The sequence below is a fragment of the Monodon monoceros genome, unplaced genomic scaffold, assembly GCF_005190385.1.
Source record: "Monodon monoceros isolate NGI ecotype Baffin Bay Population unplaced genomic scaffold, NGI_Narwhal_1 Super_Scaffold_7, whole genome shotgun sequence".
In the NCBI taxonomy this organism is placed as follows: domain Eukaryota; kingdom Metazoa; phylum Chordata; class Mammalia; order Artiodactyla; family Monodontidae; genus Monodon; species Monodon monoceros.
The window spans coordinates 83,169,609-83,190,304 of NW_021703784.1; the positions used below are offsets into that span (position 1 = coordinate 83,169,609).

Here is a 20,696-nt window from a genome sequence, read left to right on the forward strand (position 1 = left end):
GGGCTTCTCTGGTGGCACAGTGGTTGGGAGTCCGCCTGCCGATGCAGGGGATGCGGGTTCGTGCCCCGGCGGAGCGGCGGGGCCCGTGAGCCATGGCCGCTGAGCCTGTGTGTCCCGAGCCTGTGCTCCGCAACGGGAGAGGCCACAACAGTGAGAGGCCCGCGTACTGCAAAAAACAAAAAAACAAAAAAACCCAAAAAACAAAAAACTATCCCTTGTGGGATATGTAGGACATTCACTGTGTATTAATGTCCTGATCTAGCAGCAGTTTCCTTGAAAAATGTATAATACCATAAAAAGGGAAGATAATAAATGCAAGGTATAAGCTAATAGTAGTTTTTCTTTTGCCTGGTTGCTAGAATTTTAACCGTGTACTGACACTAAATTTCAGGCCCCCCTTCTGTCTGCATATCTTCTAAATAGTGGAATGCAGATTATAACGCTGTTATTACATCCTAAATCATAATTAAAAGCAAATCTTAACTTGTTTTTTATTTCTTAAAGAAAAATTAGCCTACCCTTTTAAAAAAATGAATGAACTGTCTTTGTTCCATCCTCAGAGTGTTTGAGGCAGTTGAGCTTATCTTTTGCACATGGGGTTAGGCCTGTCATATCAGTGTAAAAATCTTGATTTTCATCTGGTAGACTTGAATTTTATATGTGTTTAGTTGGAAGCTTGTTGATTGTGTAAATAGTTCACCTAAGTAAAATTGGATAGTTTCATCGTCCTTTAATGTTTTAATGATTGTATTGATTTTATTTACCTTCCATATAACTAAGGAATTGTGATAGGCTGTTTCATTTAGGGTAGAATGGCTATAAAAGTTGACTACTGTCTTTTCTGCCATAAAGAAAATGGATCATTTGACCTAAAACACCTTTCTAGCGTTGCTTTTAAACTTGTTTCTGTGCCTCTGAATTTTATCAGACCCTTACTTTGTATTTGGTTTCTTCATTATTTTATTATTGCTAAGGGTAAAGTATTGTATATGTTTGTAATTTATTGTGATTGTTTAAAAATTTATTTTATTTTTTTAAAAAATATTTATTTATTTATTTGGCTGCGCTGGTTCTTAGTTGTGGCATGTGAGATCTTTGTTGTTGTGTGCAGGATCTAGGTCCCTTACCAAGGATGGCACCCCGGGCCCCTGCATTGGGAGCATGGAGTCTTAACCACTGGACCACCAGGGAATTCCGCCCGCGCCCCCCCCCCCGCCCCTCAATTTAGATTTCAGCTTATTAAAACAATATCTGAATTTTTAACTGTGCTTCAGTACCTGAGTATCTCCGCGGGGGGGTGGGCAGGGGGTGCTTATCTAATAGTAGTAGCCTAGGAAACCTCCAAAGTTTTCAACTTAGGGGTGGGGGGGAGGGAGATGATCTTGAACCAGAGGCTTAACTTCTTCCCCCACTTGCACATTAATTACATCTGTGAGAAAATAACAAAAGGAAAGCTGTGGACTAGTGTACTGTGCCTGTAGGTGATATGATAGCTTGAAGTTATTTCAGTTCAAGGGAAATGAGTGAGGCATATCAAAGACAATATGCATGTGTGTTTATTCAGGAAAAATAAACTCTTTTATGTCACTTACATGAATTCTTTGGCAGGGGGAGGGAGGGACAAAAATTTAACACTTAATAAAATGTCTGATATGCTCACTTAGGTGTAACTGGGATTTTCACCAAATTGTGGCCCTCACTTATGTGGATGAGTATTATATGCCTGGGCCATCTGATGCATATCTTTTTTGAGAAACCTAAAAAATAAGCAGCGTTTTTTTCATTGGCTTATAATAACAGTATTTGGTATCATTCAGCATGGCTGGGGTATTTAAATTCATTTTTTAACTCAAAGCTATTTTATATACTGACTTAAACTGTAGTATATCTAAAAAGTATATTTATGGCAAGATTTGAGACAAGCTTAGAGAATTATGTGGGTTTGTTATTTTAGCATGGTTAAGCTGGTATATACTTTCAGTATGGAATATAATTTTTTTTTCTTTTAATATAGGGCAAGCTTGATGATTATCAGGAACGAATGAACAAAGGGGAAAGGCTTAATCAAGATCAGCTGGTAAAGATGTTATATTTTTATTAAGATTTTATGCTCATTAATTTTAATAGGAAAATTAATTTTGTGTTTCTTTGTGTTTCCAGTAAAGTCGGGTTCTTTCTTTGTTATTTTAGGATGCTGTATCTAAGTACCAGGAAGTCACAAATAATTTGGAGTTTGCAAAAGAACTACAGAGGAGTTTCATAGCATTAAGCCAAGATGTAAGTAAAAAATAGCATATGTTTATGAAATATTAAAAGCGAGGAGGGCAGAAAATTTTGTCTCTTCGAGTTTTAATTCTTGCATTACTGTTGATAAGCTCTCTGCAAGGGGGAGAGGATTGGATCCAGTTATATCTAAGATGCTTTCCAATTCTGTAAAGTTCAGTGTAACACCTGAAAGATGCCTTTTAAAAGGACTGAGTTTCATATATGACAGACATGTATCGTTGGTTTAAAAAATTATTTATGCAAATATAACAGCCTTCTGTATATACGGGATCTTCATCCAAGGATCGAAATCCTAGGTTGGTTGAATCTGCAGATACAGAGTGTGGACTGTAAGGGACTTGGAACATCCATGGATTTTGGTATCCACGGGGGGTGGGGTGGGGGGTAGTCCTGGAATCGATTCCCCTTGGCTACGGAGAGATAACTGTATAAACGTGATAGACATTTATCTTCCATGTATTCTTTTATGCCTCATGACTATGTTACAATCCCATTAACTATCAGAAAATAAAGAAACCTGTTGATATAATGGGTAACTACTTTCTCCGTAGAGATCTTAAGGGATGTGGCCGACTAATATATTGCACTTGTATCAACTCTTGATCCAACAAAGTGGTGTGTTTTTCCCCAAACATCTTTTGATGTGACAGAAGCCTTTGGGAACGGGATAAAATTAAATATGAGCAAAGTCAAATAATTTGTTGAAAGTTGAGACCAGAAAATTGATAGCCTTCTGAATTAGTGTTAGCTTATTTGGAGAAAGGCTTATAACAACGTTGAAATTTGAAGTTGTCTCTGATTTGGTGAAATGAATAAACAAAACAGTTTATTATGTGTTGAGAGACAATGCAGTACAGAGATGAAGAGTTCTGACTGGAACCAAACTGCCTGATTTGAATCCTGATTCTGCCACTTTTACTTAATAGCTGTATGACTTTGAAAGAGTCTATACCTGTATCAGTCAGGGTTTTCCAGAGAAACAGAGCCAGTAGGATAGCAAGGAAAGGATGGGAGAAAAAGGGAGAGGGGAGGGGCAGTAATAGTGCCTCATTATAGGGTTGTGCTTATAACAGTAAAAATGGCAGTAATAGTGCCTACCTCATTATAGGGTTATGCTTATAACAGTATTTGACGTATAACTACTTCATGCACTTAATATTATTGTTACTTATTAAATTTGATTAAAGGTGGAAAATATTGATACCCCTCAAAATAGAGTAAGGGAAATTTAATTTACACCCAAGTAGGGATTTGTTCCACTTGGCTTAGATCAGAGCGTCAGGCTTGATGAACCCTGTCCAATTTCTTGTTTCTGATTTAAAAAAAAAAATATGGGTCACAGAAGTAGAATTGCTATATACAATTTAATATAGAATCTATTTTTGAAGCTACTGTCACTATGTAAATGAAAATACTTGTATCCTCCTTTGCTTCTTTTTTTAACACTGGTGTTTTCAGGAACTTTTCACTGGGCCTTTAACTTCATTGGCAGTCCTTTAACTCTGATCCTTTGTTGCACTTTCCACAGCTATTAAACACTTTTTTTGTTTTGGTTCAAGAGCTTCTTTAACCTAGTTCCAGCCTACCTTTTCAAGTCTTCATAGTCTTCCCTACTTGAACTCCTCGTTTCATCCAAAGTGGCTTTCTTTATTATCTTACTTTTGCTTTCTTGACTTATTTTCTCATTCCTGCCTTTCTTCCTAGAATGGAAGTGGTGGATTGTTGGGATGAGTAGTGGGTTTGACATCTTCTTGTGAGTCAATAGTAGGCAATTGAAATTAGTATTTTGAACCATTTTTTCATAGAGATAGACATAGATAAGATTTTTTTTTTATTGTGGCTGTTGGTTGGGTTTCTTTTTTAATTGTCTCAACCTTAATTAAAATTTTTAGTTTTTATACTTTTTATTATGGAAAATTTAAAAACTAAAGAAAAGACTATAATGAGCTCACATTTACCTATACCTAGCTTTTACAGTTACCATGATTTCATGGGCAATTATATTTCATCTATACACCTACTCCCTTGCTCCCTGCCTGCTAGATTATTTTGAAGCAAATCCCCAATATATTGTTTCATTGATACCATTTCCATAGTGTAATACCTTCTAGGAAAAGATGTATTTTGAATTTCCAGCAGCTGCTTAAAACAGATTACTTATTAAACTGTTTTTAAGTTGGGAGTCATTCTTTTGTATATCAGGGTCTCATTTAACTCAGTGAATGAAATATGTCTTATTTACATTGGACCTGAAATTGATGTAAAGGAGTTTCGTAAAACTTATTTCTACGTCTATGTTTATATTCTTATGCAGATTCAGAAAACAATAAAGAAGACAGCACGTCGGGAGCAGCTTATGAGAGAAGAAGCTGAACAGAAACGTTTAAAAACTGTGCTTGAGCTGCAGTATGTTTTGGACAAATTGGGAGATGACGAAGTGAGAACTGATCTCAAGCAAGGTTTGAATGGAGTGCCAATATTGTCAGAAGAGGAATTGTCGTTGCTGGATGAGTTCTACAAATTAGCAGACCCTGAACGGGACATGAGCTTGAGGTATAGTGGTATTTGATAATAGAAATTTCTAAATGTTGTGTTGAGTAGACAACCGAAAGGTAATTAACTAGGTGTTTTATTATTACAAGGTTGAATGAGCAGTATGAACATGCCTCCATTCACCTGTGGGACTTGCTGGAAGGGAAGGAAAAACCTGTATGTGGAACAACCTGTGAGTATCACTGACAGCTTTTGATTTTGTGACTAAGAATCTTTAAAATTTAATGTAAGATAGATACCTAATGGGAAGCAGCTGCATAGCACAGGGAGATCAGCTCCATGCTTTGTGACCACCTAGAGGGGTGGGATAAGGGAGGGTGGGAGAAAGAGGCAAGAGGGAGGGGATATGGGGATATATAGCTGATACACTTTGTTATACAGCAGAAACTAACACAACATTGTAAAGCAATTATACTCCAATAAAGATATTTAAAAAAAAAAAGTCAAATTCATAGAATCAAAGAAGGAAATGGTATTTTCCAGGGGCTGGGGGGAGGGGGAATGGGGACTTACTAATCACTGGGCATAAAGTTTCATTCAAGCAAGATGAATAAATTCTAGAGGTCTGCTGTACAACATTGCACCTGTAGTCAACAATAATATATGGTACACTTAAATTTTGTTGAAAAAAAAATGTGTTAAAAGGTAGATCTCATGCTAAGGGTTCTTTCCACAATAAAATAAAATAAAAATAAATATTAAAGAAATTTTAGAACTGTGTAAATAACGTTAATCCACTGTTTACTTTTTGGTTTATTTCCTTTTTGTATCTTTTTATTTGTTTATTTTTTGCAATTTTTTTGTGTGTAAGTCAAAACACCAGCATCAACCAATCAAAAATCTATAAAGATGGGAGTCCTAAATTAACATGGTTTTGTTCATAACTTATTTTGCTTGAGGTGGACAGATTAATACCAAATTGACTTTCATTGTTTTTGGTACTAGATGGGGACTGGTTTTTCCTTACAGATGAAATTTTGTGAAAAACATTTACTGCACCCTGTACATTCTACTCATGGTCATAGCCTTAGTCTATCTTTAGTTTTTCTTGAACTTCTGCCAATTTGGGACATTCATTTTTTTCTATATTTTTTAAAAAGCTAATATCTAGGCCAGTATTCTATATGTGAACTCCTTAATTGTAAATATGCAGTTGTATGATTTTTTTTTTTTCGGTACGCGGGCCTCTCACTGCTGTGGCCTCTCCCGTTGCGGAGCACAGGCTTCGGACGCGCAGGCCCAGCGGCCATGGCTCATGGGCCCAGCCGCTCCGCGGCATGTGGGATCCTCCTGAACCAGGGCACGAACCCGTGTCCCCTGCATTGGCAGGTGGACTCTCACCAGTGCGCCACCAGGGAAGCCCTGTTGATTTTTTTTTTTTTTTAAAGGATATTTTTAAGTTACACTACCTCAGTAAATTAGGAATTTTAGATTTTAACCCCTTAGTAAGTCAGGGAATAGATTCTTAGCTATTTTTAATGTCGATTTAGGGAAGTAGATTTTTGAACATATTAAGGCAAAAGTATCTGTTTATACCCTGTTTTTAGCTATTTGGTTGAAAAGAGCTTATACTTTTTTTGGCAAAACTGTATGATGTAATTTGGAGTGTATTTGCTTTAAGGAGATGGGTAAATCAAATATGAGGAACCAATGCTTTTGTGTCTTTTCACGTAAGAAATCATTTTCTTGGTTTGTTAACTTGTGTTGTCTGTATTTCTTCGTTAAAAAAAAACTTTTTGGCTTCTTGATTTTAGTTCTGCTACAAATATGTACTGAATTCCCCACTTGAAGTTTGATTAGAAAGCAGTTGACATGTGTATAAACTTGTTAGCTTCAAAAAGTAGCTTTAGGTCAAGCCTGATAAAATTTTCATGAGCACTGTTGAGGAGTAACAAGGGTTAAAGTCTAAGCCGTAGCTTGTTTTGGTGTTATTTTCTACCTGGCCTCATTCCTGCATCTGAGGAATGTAACATCTTTATAGTTAATGGAAAGATATAATTTACTCATATTAGTGTTTTTATGTGCATTCAGTTTTCATAAGTTTTTTTAAAATAGTTCTGAGGCAGGAGATTCTGAAGCAGGGGAAGGAAAACATGTGAAGTGTTCAGCATTCAAAAGTTAATAGTTATTGGGACTTCCCTGGTGGTCCAGTGGTTAAGAATCCGCCTTCCAATGCAGGGGACGCGAGTTTGGTCCCTGGTCGGGGAACTAAGATCCCACATGCTGCTGGGCAACTGATCCCATGTGCCACAACTAGAGAGAAGCCTGCGTGCCACAACTAGAGAAGAGTGAAAGATCCCGCATGCCGCAACGAAGATCCTGTGTGCTGCAGCTAAGACCCGACACAGCCAAATAAATAAATAAATAAACATATATATTATATGTGTGCATATATATATATATATATATATATATAAAAGTTAATATTTATTTACTTATTTATTTGGCTGTGCTGTGTGGCTTGCGGGGTTTTAGTTCCCTGACCAGGGCTTGAACCGGGCCCTCAGCAGTGAGAGCGCAGTCCTAACTACTGGACTGCCAGGAAATTCCCAAGAGCTTTACTTTTTTTTAAAAAAATATTTATTTATTTATTTGGTTGCATCGGGTCTTAGTTGCAGCTCTCGGGCTCCTTAGTTGTGGCTTGTGAACTCTTAGTTGCGGCATGCGTGTGGGATCTAGTTCCCGGACCAGGGATCGAATCTGGGGCCCCTGCGCTGGGAGCGTGGAGTCTTAACCACTGTAACACCAGGGAAGTCCCCCTATAGTTTTACTTTTAATAGCATTAATTTTATAATACTTTGATATAATGTCCCTGAAGTTTCATTTTTCTGTATAGTGACCTATTTAATAGTCTTGCTCTACATCTACTATACAAAGCCAGGAAATGGAGATTAACTCCTGACACAAACCTTCCCCCACCGCCCTGTCCCCTTTATGTACCAAATTCTGACAATTTTATTTTCCTTTTAAATATCTTTTGAATCTACTTCTTTTTCTCTACTTTTCTGCCTTTCTGTTGTCTAATGCAGTCTCTTAACTGAATTCACCATCCATTCCTCTTTAAAATCTTTTAATGGTTTTATTTTAATCACATTTTATATACATTTGCCCTTAGTTTGTAAGACCTTGCATATTCTGGCTCTTACCAGTCTCTCCAGACTCATCTTTCCTTATGCTTTTTCTCACTCCCTATGCTCCCGCCACAATGCATACTTTAATTTTCTTGTATTTGGCACCCTGTGTACAGGGCTTTGTAGATGCTGTTGCCTCTGCCTTGAAACACTTGTTTCCTCTCTACTACTCACCTTTCAGATCCCAGCTCTTGCAGCCCTTATACCAGAAAAGCCTCTCATGGTCTCTCCCTGATTAGGTCCAGTCCATTGTACTTCTGTGTAGTACTTTTCACAGATGTAATTTTACTGTTTTTGTGAGTATTTGATAACTCTTCTTTATTGGACTGTTCACTTAGTGAGGGCAGATACTGTATCTTTACATACCTCTCTGTAGCCCCAGTGCCTAGTTCATTGCTTAACATACAGTTAGGTGCTAAGTAAATGTTTATTGAATGAATAAATGATAATTGTCAGGGTTTTTTTGGACTAACTTATTTAAAATACTTAAAAATTTAATACAAATAATTTGTTGTTCCCTATTATTCTGTAATAAATTTCTGTTGGAATTTAATGGTTTTATGTTTTTAAGTAACAGTTGATGGGTTTTTTTTTCTTACCACTATATTTTGTAGAACGTTGAATCTTTTAAGTCAGGCATCCTCAGATAGTCCAAGACTATAATTAATATTCTGTTTTTAGATAAAGCTCTAAAGGAAATTGTTGAGCGTGTTTTCCAGTCAAACTACTTTGACAGCACTCACAACCACCAGAATGGGCTGTGTGAGGAAGAAGAGGCAGCCTCAGCACCTGCCGTTGAAGACCAGGTAGCTGAAGCTGGTGAGTACTCAGGTGGATATGAGCTTTAGTTTAGGGTCCTGGTTTTACTTTCCTTTGCCACAAGTTCAAGCTATACATTTATTTAGTTATATTTGTACACTTAGATCTTTAAAGAAACTTTAAGCATGACCAAATATTAAGACAAAGCATGTTAAGGGTAATTCCCAGAGGCATTAAATATCAGTTGTTTATCTTTTTTTTTAGTTTTATTTTTAAAATTATTTTATTTTTGGCTGTGTTGGGTCTTTGTTGCTGTGCGCGGGCTCTTCTCTAGTTGCGGCGAGCGGGGGCTACTCTTTGTTGCGGTGTGCTGGATTCTCATTGTGGTGGCTTCTCTTGTTGCGGAGCACGGGCTCTAGGCGCGTGGGCTTCAGTAGTTCTGGCACATGGGCTCAGTAGTTGTGGCTCGCGGGCTCTGGAGCACAGGCTCAGTAGTTGTGGCGCACAGGCTTAGTTGCTCCACAGCATGTGTGATCTTCCTGGACCAGGGCACGAACCTATGTCCCCTGCATCAGCAGGTGGATTCTTAACCAGTGTGCCACCAGGGAAGCCCCTATCTTGTTTATGTTGATCATTGTTACAGACTGGTATTTCTCTTGCTGCAGTATTGCTAGGCTGGAGTATGGATGAGGGAGCAACGGTTGTAAGGTTTTTCAAATAGGTTTTTGGCTGATGTACGCAGATTTATAGCTGCTTGCAATGCCAGTATATGAGGTGAACGGTATGAGGTTTTCTGGTTTTTTTTATGGTGGAGTGATTATAACTCCATGATCTTGAACTACAGATTCCTCAGTCACCAGAGATCTATTCTGGCACCTAGCACATCACTAATAGGTAGGTAAGCACTTACTGTGAGGACTTCTATGATAATGTAAGATGATGAATAAAATTTTGAGTACTGTAGGGAGCGTTGTTGGAGCATAAACTTTATAATGGGTAAAAGCATGGATTCCAGAATCAGACTGCCTGGATAAAATCTTGGCTACAACACGTATTAGCTGTGTAACTTTGGGCAACCTACTGAACTTCTCTGTACCTCAGGTTCTTCATTTAGGAAGTAATTTGTAAAGTATGTATACAGTGCCTGGCACATGGTAAGCATTAGGTTGAAACTAGAAGGGAACATTGCACATCAATGGAATTTATGGTTGCAGATCAATATAAGGCAGTAAGGCAGTCTTTTTTTTTTTTTTTTTTTTGGCTGTGCTGTGAGGCTTGTGGGATCTAAGTTCCCCAACTAGGGATGGAACCCAGGCCCAGGCAGTGAAAGTGCTGAGTCCTAATCACTGGACTGCCATGGCCTGCCAGGGAATTCCCAAGACATTTTTTTCCCCCCTTACCACTTTTACCAAGTAGATTAAAATAGAGACTAGGATGCTGCTTTATTGGCATTATACTTGATCCAGAATAATTACTATTGAAACTAAAATAATTGTGGAATAAATGGTAAAGAAAACACTTTCTGAATATATTGTAAGAATAATAAAATACAGAAACGTACTGTTAACTATAACTTTGTAAATAAATTCAGACTGTGTGATGGTGAACTGTTTACTTATTTGGATTTAAATGAATTGTTAACTTAAAAAAAGTTTTCTTGCATTCTTTTGTATCATTTTTTAACCTCTTAGAACCTGAGCCTGCAGAAGAATACACTGAACAAAGTGAAGTTGAATCAACAGAGGTATGATTTTTATTTAATGCTAGCTTTCCCTTTCTGCCTTTCAAACAGAGGTCTCAAACATTTACTTTGCTTTGCAGTATGTAAATAGACAATTTATGGCAGAAACACAGTTCAGCAGTGGTGAAAAGGAGCAGGTAGATGAGTGGACAGTTGAAACAGTTGAGGTAAGAGTTCTCTGTTACAAGGTTGATGTCTTTTGTCTTTAATTAGCAATTCTTATCTCTCCTAAGAACAATTTTAGATTAAGTCTTTTGCATTCTTAGTACGTTTATTAGAATAACAAACTCATCATGTAAGACTGTTCTGTTTAAAAGGTGATTTGTCTTTGAGGATATTTAATATAATCACTGCTTTGCTGATACAATTACAAAAAAATATACAAATATCCATTTATAATTTATGGGGTTAATGTGTCTATTAAAGTACATGATTTGTCTGTTATCAGGTTGCTCTATAAAAATCTGGGCTCCCACATGGATAGCCTTCAGAAAGACTACCTTACAGGGGTACGTTGGAGTGTCATCTTAGACTTCTCCTTCACCCTAGTGCTGTTTGGTTACCAGGCTCTGTTAGCTCAGTATTGCTTACAAAGGAAATAAGGTTGTGACTTGCCCAGGCTTAACAGATATGACTTGCCTAGACTTAAAAGCCAGACAGAGGAATATAAATTTGATGTAATAAAAATTAGTGATATTTCTCAGTAGAGCAGGGAATTACTAAAAACAATAATCAGAAATTATTAGAGCTAGAAAAATGACAGAGTGAGCTTTGGCTTTTGTAACAGTTTTGATGAGGTGATAGAGCTTGATCCTATGGTATTGCCAGAGAGAATGAAATGATAGGAACTCAAAGCTTGATGATAATAATAGCTAACATTTCTTGAATGCTCATTATATATCATGTACTGAGATAGATATATATTTGGTATAGATATATAGGTTTGCTTAATATAGAAGGCTTAACAGTTTAAGCAAAACACATAATTTTAGGAAGTTATCACAGGTAGTCTTTCTTGAAAGCAGTTTACAAGGTAAATCTGAAATGCAACATGGTGACCCTGTGGAATTGGGAACACTACAGAAGTGATAGCATTGATCAGAATGTTAAATTTGGCATAATTTGGTCAGGTTGAATACATTCCAGTCTGCTATTCTGTTTACAGTGTAGGTGGTGTATGTAATTTGGGGACCAGTCATGATGATAATGAGTGGAGCTCTGTCATTCTACCAACCCAGTCCCCTCTCCTTCTCTCCCATTTTAGGTGGTAAATTCACTCCAGCAGCAACCTCAGGCTGCATCTCCTTCAGTACCAGAGCCCCACTCTTTGACCCCAGTGGCTCAGGCAGATCCCCTCGTGAGAAGACAGCGAGTACAGGACCTCATGGCGCAAATGCAGGGGCCCTATAATTTCATACAGGTAGGTGCTGTTTAGTCAAACACTATGACAGAAGGGTTAAGTGTTTACATTATTTAACTTAATTCCATTACATTCTACCTAAACTTGTAGGATTCAATGCTGGATTTTGAAAACCAGACCCTTGATCCTGCCATTGTATCTGCGCAGCCTATGAATCCAGCACAGAACATGGACATACCCCAGCTGGTTTGCCCTCCAGGTTAGTAATGATACATGTTTATGTGAGAAAGAAAGTATAGAGCTAATGCTTTCAGGTTTTGTAAAGTTTATGAAAATTATTATTTTTCTTTTTAATGCTTAACTTTTAGATCTTGTATCTTTTATTTTTATTTATTTATTTTAAAATATTTATTTGTTTGTTTGTTTACTTTGGCTGCACCGGGTCTTAGTTGTGGCATGCGGGATCTTCGCTGTGGCATGCGGGATCCTTTTTTTTTTTTTAGTTGTGGCATGCGGGCTTCTTAGTTGCGGCATGCGGACTCCCAGTTGCGGCATGTGTGCGGGATCCAGCTCCCCGACCAGGGACCGAACCTGGGCCCCCTGCATTGGGAGCGTGGAGTCCTACCCACTGGACCACCAGGGAAGTCTCTGTATCTTTTAATTTGATGAGAAATGTTACTGTTTTTTCCTGTAATGTGAATAATATCTGTAGTTCCATCATTGGTGGTGGTGGTGGATTTTTTTTTTTTGTAACTTTATTGGCATACAGACATACAGAAAAGTACAAGCAAATTTATAGCACAGTGAGTTTTCACAAACTTGAACACGCCAGCACCCAAAAGTGGAAGTTTACCAGTACCCCAGAAGGCTACTTGTGTTCCCTTTTAGTCAGTAGTTACCTCTCTCCTTGCCCCATTAGTAACCACTTCCTGACTTGTAAAACTGTAGACCTTTTTGCTTGTTTTTGTGTATAAATGAAATTTTGCTTGGCTATTTAAATTTCAAAATTAATCTAAGAATAAATCTAGTATTAACAGGTATCTTTCTCTGAAGGATGATTGCAGCTTTTTAGGAGAATTTCTGAACATTTTATTACTTAAATAAAAAATGAGATGGAGTCGGTAAAAAATAGTGGAGTGGGTAAGGGAATGCTCAAGAGGAAAGTGGAAGAGATAGTAAGTTTCAAACTCTTACTAGTCTTACACCATTATTTGAAACAGCAGCACACTAAATATGGTTGGTGCCTTTGTATCAGCTTAAGTGGAGCATCTCTTTAGGACCATTAGTAATTTTGAGTCTTGTTTTTTTCCTACAGCATGTCAGCATTAAGGGCATAAAAGTGGAACCATGTAAAGCAACACATTTAATGTTGTTAATCTTTTTTTTTTTTTTTTTTTTGCGGTACACGGCCTCTCACTGTTGTGGCCTCTCCCGTTGCGGAGCACAGGCTCCGGACGCGCAGGCCCAGCGGCCATAGCTCACGGGCCCCGCCGCTCCGCGGCATGTGGGATCTTCCCGGACCAGGGCACGAACCCGTGTCCCCTACATCGGCAGGCGGACTCTCAACCACTGCGCCACCGTGGAAGCCCTAATGTTGTTAATCTTAAGTCTCATAAAAGGAGTTGCTGGTAATAGCATGTTTAATGAACACAGTTAATATGGTTAAGGTAGTTAGGATTTCTCTAAAGTAAAGGGAGCTCATATCTCTCTACCAAGAGTAGAAAACAGATCAGTGTTCATTTTTTGAGCTCTACCAGAGGAAGAAAATACATAGTTTTCTTAGCTGTGCCAGTCAACACATGCAGGACTGATGTAACCTGTAAAGCTGTTTAGATGTTCAGGTAAGGCTGAGTTCACTAGACTCCAGTGAAAACGGATGATTTCTAAATGGCTAACGAAAGATACTGTATTTTTTATTATCTAACGGTGATTTGGGAGAGTAGTGGAAGGATGGTGAGAGTTGGCAATAATATGCACATTGAATTGAATATAGGCTTTTTAAAGGTATGTTTTTATTTTTTCCAGTGGCAACATTTGAAATTATATTGAAAGTTGATAATGTTAAAATGTTACTGAATATTATCTAAAAGTTTTGAGTAAGAGTAATGCTGCTTTATGGTTACTGCTTTAAAAGGCTCTTTGTGGGTAACATTAGCATTGATTCTTACCATTCTGCTCTACACCTCTTCATTAGTACTGTCTCACTAACACTTTGCAAAACAAAGTGGAGGCCATTGTGACAGCTGACTTACAGTGACTATCAATTAATCGAAAATGCTCACTTGAAAGCTAAAATCCTGCCTATACTTCCCCATTTATTTTCATGATTGCTGAAAAGTTTATAAAGGATTTGGCTATAGAAAATTGACTTTAAAGAGCAAGTAAATGTATTTAGACATCTCTGAAGAAATTAGATTTTGTATGACAGTATCGTTTGATCAATTTTGCAGTTCATTCTGAATCTAGACTTGCTCAACCTAATCAAGTTTCTGTACAACCAGAAGCTACACAGGTAAGAGTGATATAAATATTTTTACAGCTTTTTGTTTTTAATCACTTCTTGGGTCTCTTTCTTAGTTAGTTTATGAAAACCAGGTAGGAATTTGATAAGTGTCCAAGTCTGGCATGGGTAGCTAGCTATTGGCCTTTATTTCCATCTTTACATTTATTTTTCTTTTGATGAACTAAAAAAATTTTTTTGTTAATCCTTGTGTTTCATAATTATAATGAAGGAAGAAGGTTTTTAATTTTGAACTGAGAATTTGAGAAGACATATTTTAGATTTCATAATTTTAAAACTTAGTGTAGATGTTATCTACATTTGTGGGGAGCTTCATAACTGGACTAGGGTTTATTTAACTTTGAGCTTTAATAATATATATATTCTTGCAGTTGTTAGGTTTTATAGTCTCCTTATCATATCTGTTTCTTAGCCCTGTATGTATTAAAGGTGGTTTATAACAGAATGAAGCTTTGATTTCTTTACTTCTTTGTAGGTTCCTTTGGTTTCATCTACAAGTGAGGGATATACAGCATCTCAACCCTTGTACCAGCCTTCTCATGCTACCGAGCAACGACCACAAAAGGAACCAATTGACCAGATTCAGGCAAGTTCTGTTACCAGGTCATGTAAACTTGATGAGGCAATTATACATGAATTGGGTGGAGGTAAATAACTGTTAATACAGTGTCTCTTCGTTTTGGACCCAATGCATGCACTGTAGTATTTTTGTTTCATAAAATAGTTGAGCTTGTTAACATACGTATGGGTAGTAGACTTGGCTTAGTTTACCACTAAAGTGTGATTATTCACTTTGTGTTTAGGCAACAATCTCTTTAAATACAGACCAGACTACAGCATCATCATCCCTTCCTGCTGCTTCTCAGCCTCAGGTGTTCCAGGCTGGGACAAGCAAACCTTTACATAGCAGTGGAATCAATGTAAATGCAGCTCCATTCCAATCCATGCAAACGGTAAGCAAATTAATCCAGCTAACATTAAGTGCCTGGTGTGTACTATCTTCATGCTAGAGTCTCAACAGAAAGTCTTTATTTAACTTTGTGCTTGAGTCTGCATCTACCCTAACTGTAGGGTATATTTAATTGAACACAGACTCTCATTTTTTTCTGTTCCCAGAGATAAATTTGAGTCTTAGGAGTTATGTGCCCATGTCTTCTTGTTTTGTGGTTTTACCGTTTTGATTTGATTAACAAAACTGTAAACATGAAAAAAGTAGACTAGTATAACATCTATTATGTATATAGATCATTACCTAGATTTAACAGCTGTTTACACTTTGCCATATTGGCTTAATCTTTGATTTTACTGAAGTACATCTCAAAGTAATGGACATTTTGATACTTCACCCTGGTTTTTCAGTAAGCATCTCTAAATTGCAGAATTTCTAGAAAATAATGATAATGAAAATACTGTGATTGATGGGATACAGCCAAAACAGTGCTCACAGGAAAATTCAGAGTTAAATGCTTAATTTTTGATGAAAATATCAATAAAAATAACTATTTAAATTAAAGTTCTTAGATTTAATTTCTGTAAGTGATATTTTATCAGGGGTTTGCATCTTTTAAAAAGATTTCTCATTTATAATAGCATTTCCAAGGCTTCTGATTATATGTCTTTTTAGATTTTTAATCCCCATTTATACTCTGCTTTAAGTGCTGTATGGTGTATATGTATTTTCGACATTGAAGTGCATGAACTGAGGGTTGTGTGTGTGTATGAGAGAGAGAGAGAGAGAGAGAGATGTCTGAGACTTCTGTAATGGTCTTTCTTACGTTTCAGGTAAAACCAGAATTGAGATCTGCCATGGCCATGTTAAAAGTAGGGAAATGATTAGCATAAAGGGAAGAACTAATCATTTACTTTATTTACTTATAGGTGTTCAATATGAATGCCCCAGTTCCTCCTGTTAATGAACCAGAAACTTTAAAACAGCAAAATCAGTACCAGACCAGTTATAACCAGAGCTTTTCCAGTCAGCCTCACCAAGTAGAACAAACAGAGCTTCAGCAAGAACAGCTTCAAACAGGTAGGAAAACCAGTGTCACCTCCTTGACTACTTGCTTTGCAGTGCAGTTATTGACAGTGTTAGGAGAGTTTGGACTTTTGAGTGGCAGTGTCCAAGAGTTTTTGTTTTGGTAGTAGACCATATGAATTTTTCATTGCTGATCCTGAGTAAAATCAAGCCCATATTTGCTCTATGTGAATTATTGCAGTTTTTGGAGGCTTTATGCCCATTTTCCCTTGGTTAGTGAGTTTTCATAATATCCTATCCTATTTCATTATGTGATTTTAGAGGAATTAAACTTGTTATTCAAATTGTGATCAACTTTGCTCTTAATTGCTAATTATTTGAAGTCTGCTGGCATGATACCTGGCAGCAAGTTGGTTATACAAAATTAAGCAGTAAAGGAGTTGGTGTGGCTGCATTTGGTGGACTAGGTTGAAACAAGGTCCTTGTTGGCAAGTAAGGTCATAATTTGGCCAGTTGTCATACCTATCACAATAATAATATGGATATAGATATTTTAGATTTCTTACATTTGTAAGACATAAATAGCTTTTTTAGGTCTTTGGTTATTTAATTCTTAAGAGATTTAATTGGAATCCCACAACAAGCTGGCAAACCCTATTAAGAACCATAGGAGTTAATACTTTAATTTTACTGGACTGACTGATGTGAGTAACTGGACTATCTCTGATTGTCTAACTTCTTGACAGACCTGGGTCAACACTGATTTTTCTTACATGTCACTGTAGTACTCAGCATCACTAATCAGGGAGGTTGAATCAACCACAGTCTGACAGAAATTTGGCAGTTATGCTATCTGTGTTTTTGAATGATAAAACTGGACTTATTGTTCTCAGGCTCCTTTAATTATTCATTGCCATGTACAGGCGTACCTTGAGGATATTGCAGGTTCGGTTCCAGACCACTGCAATAAAGCAAATATCTCAAAGTGAGTCACGTGAAATTTTTGGTTTCCTAGTGCATATAAAAATTCTGTTCGCACTATACTATAGCCTATTAAGTGTGCAATAATAGCATTATGTCTAAAAAAAAGTGTACGTGACTTAATTTTAAAATACTTTATTGTCAAAAAATGCTAACCATCCTCTGAGACCTCACTGAGTCATAGTAGTAACATCAAAGATCGCTGATTACAGATCACCGTAACAAATATAATAATGAAACAGTTTGAAATATTGCAAGAAATACCAAAATGTGACCCAGAGACATGAAATGAGCAAGTGCTGTTGGAAAAATGGTACTAATAGACTTGATCTACACAAGGTTGCCACAAACCTTCAATTTGTAAAAACAAAACAAAACAAAACACAGTATCTGTGAAGAGCAATAAAGAGAAACACAATAAAATGAGGCATGCTTGTGTTCATAAGTTGGTTGTGGAGCGGATATATTTGGTGCCTTTAGGCATTATGCTAACATGCTTGCTGTTTTACCTTTTTTTCAGATGGTGTAATGAAATTAAAAATTACTGTATATCATTTGATTTGGTTAGTTTGGCCCTTTGTGCCAGTTGATTTCAAGCTATCTTGTTCTTATATTGTACTTGACATTACTAATTGACTATGAAGCACTGGACTAGATAACTTTTGTTACCATTTCAAAATACACATTATATTTATGAAACTTAACTTCATAACATTTACAGATATTTTCAGTAAAAAATCAAATCGGCCCATCTGCTTTGCTCAGACACCTCCACCGTACCACTCTGATCTAGGCAGCCATCAGCTCTTATCTGGAATATTGCAGTTGTCTCCCTTGACTCTTATTTTAGTCCAGTCTGTTCTCCACACAGTAGCCAGAGTGATTATTTTAAAATGTAAATCAGATGTCTCTCTCCTGTTCAGAGCCTCCTAGTGACTGCCAATTACATTTAGAAAAGAAATCCAAAGTCTTTACCTTGGTTTACAAGATCCATGATCTGGCCCCTGCCTTGATTCTGGTTGTATATCCTATTTTCTTCCTTATGTGCCCATACCAGCCACAAACACAAATTCTTTCCTTTCTCACGGCCTTTACACTTCCTTTTCTTTTTGCGTGAAACTTTCTTCCACTGATGTTTCCATGGCTTGCTTCTTGAATTTTAGGTCTATGCTCAGATATCACCTCACAGAGACCTTCCTTCATTGCCTTGTCCAAATGTAATGTGCTCACTTGGTCACTCATTTATCCTACTTGGTGTTTTCCTTAATCACTTATTACCTGATACAGTATAGATGTTTTTACTTGTATGTATATTTTATTTACTTATTATTTCCCATTATTAAAACTTCCTTATGGGCAAAGATTATGTGTTGGCAGCTAACTCATCCCTTGTGTCTAGGACCAGGCCTGGCAGGTTGAGGGCATTCTGATATTTGTTGAACAAGGCAGTGTATCCCATCATTCCAGAAGTTTTGTTTTAATCTGAATTAGTATCTAGTCAGGAACAACATAAAAAAAGGATCTGGCAAGGATCTTTGGCTATTTTTTATGGACTAGTGTTTATGCTTTACATGCACTCAAATAGGAATTCTGGTATTTTTAAATAAAGATCACCCTTTAATTGTTCTACTTTGAGTTTCTTGCAGTGAGATTTGACCAAAAGGCATAATAGAATTCTTATTGATAAAAAGTGAGTCGAAAATTCAGTTCTTCTACTTTTTACTTGCATATGAATGAATCTTTTTATTTTTAAAAAATTTTTATTATGTTTTGGCCATGGCGCATGGCATGTGGGATCTTAGTTCCCCCACCAGGGATTGAATCCATGCCCCCTGCAGTGAAAGTGCAGAGTCCTAACCACTGGACCACCAGGGAATTCCCTGAATGAATCTTTTTAGATAGAAAATGTTACTGGTACTTGTGATATTTGCTTATAAGTTAAAATTTTGGGAATGTAGTAAAAGGTAATTTATGTAGAAAGAGCACACTGTGAATAGTGTATCTGGTCCATTACATAGTTCAAAAAGGAGCCATGACCCCTTCTGTTCCTAGGCATTCTCTAGCTTTTTCATTGCAAAATATCATTTGAAGAACTAATAAATGTGGGTTTCTTGAGGTTATAAAATAGCTCAGCTAAATATTTTCAAGACTCACATCACCTTTTCTCTCTGCCCAAACACGGGAGATTTGGGCTGACTAAAGGCTGCTGACTGTTTTGTTCCTGGGGTGTGGGCCTTCCTTTGGTCTATGCCTTCCTCACCTCCCAAAGATACTGTTAGCACTGTTTTTTCTCCCCTGTAAATTATGAACATTGGGGTAATACCTGAAATGTACCTTGGTATTTCATTTTTGAAGGTTTCTAGATTTTAGACTTCTCCCCATTGTGGAAGGAGGAGGGGGTATAAGATAGTGTGGACCTTCTAGAACCTTCCCTTCACTCCAGGGGGTTGAGTGCCCATGTGAGTACCATTTAACTCTCTTCTAAATTGGCTGTGCTTTAAAAGTACTTGAAATGTACTCAAGTATTAGGGTGGGGTGTAAGTTGAAGGCCTCTCTTTGCTGATTTATCTTTGTAATTGAGTATTCTAGCATATAGCTGCTTAGCTATGGGAGAGTATGTTTTTGTATGTTTTAGTAAGTATCAAGGAAAATTTAAAAGAATACGAAAACTACCAGTAGGAGCTTTATAATGAAATAATTAAATGGTACAAGATGGTAAGTGTTTCAGTATGTAAGATCTTTTGACTGTTGCGGGTCTCTTGTGCTATAAGCAGATGCCTCTCAGAAGATGTTTAATAATATAGCCTTTCAGGTCATTTGGAAGGATAGAATTGTGTGCTCTCACACAGTGTGCGCTTCCAAAGGTTTGGAATTTGTTGGAGAATTTTATTCCCTTTAGCTTAATACAGGAGAAAGACAGGGACTTCATTAATGTGTAGTTTTCCCTATTGTTAATATGAAAATTTAAAGACAGAATTAAACTTTGAGGAAACTGTGTAAGACATTTCTTAAACCAGAAAGCATGTAGGAAATCAGACAAATTGTAATGAGCTGTGTGTGTGTGTATATCTGTGTGTGTGTATATACATAAGTATGTAAGTATGTATTTTTTTCTTTTATAGTGGTTGGCACTTACCATGGTTCCCAGGACCAGACCCATCAAGTGACTGGTAACCACCAGCAGCCTCCCCAGCAGAACACTGGATTTCCACGTAGCAGTCAGCCCTATTACAACAGTCGTGGTGTGTCTCGTGGAGGCTCCCGTGGTGCTAGAGGCTTGATGAATGGATACAGGGGACCTGCTAATGGATTCAGAGGTAAAAACAAAAACAGAAAAACCCCAGAAAGCAAGTTCATGTTCTTTTCTGACTTGCACAATATATAGAAAT

General features: G+C 37.1%; 1 protein-coding gene across 1 annotated transcript in view; it reads left to right on the forward strand.

Annotated features, from left to right (window-relative positions):
- Positions 1-20,696, forward strand: part of CAPRIN1 (cell cycle associated protein 1) — a 36,419-nt gene that overhangs the window by 11,122 nt on the left and 4,601 nt on the right. The window contains exons 3-16 of the mRNA XM_029207495.1: positions 2,015-2,077; positions 2,191-2,277; positions 4,601-4,839; positions 4,929-5,011; positions 8,652-8,789; positions 10,421-10,473; positions 10,551-10,637; positions 11,735-11,890; positions 11,981-12,089; positions 14,281-14,342; positions 14,827-14,937; positions 15,155-15,304; positions 16,230-16,380; positions 20,430-20,624. Of these exons, the coding sequence (XP_029063328.1) occupies positions 2,015-2,077; positions 2,191-2,277; positions 4,601-4,839; positions 4,929-5,011; positions 8,652-8,789; positions 10,421-10,473; positions 10,551-10,637; positions 11,735-11,890; positions 11,981-12,089; positions 14,281-14,342; positions 14,827-14,937; positions 15,155-15,304; positions 16,230-16,380; positions 20,430-20,624 (1,684 nt within the window). The remainder of the gene's footprint in view (positions 1-2,014; positions 2,078-2,190; positions 2,278-4,600; positions 4,840-4,928; positions 5,012-8,651; positions 8,790-10,420; positions 10,474-10,550; positions 10,638-11,734; positions 11,891-11,980; positions 12,090-14,280; positions 14,343-14,826; positions 14,938-15,154; positions 15,305-16,229; positions 16,381-20,429; positions 20,625-20,696) is intronic.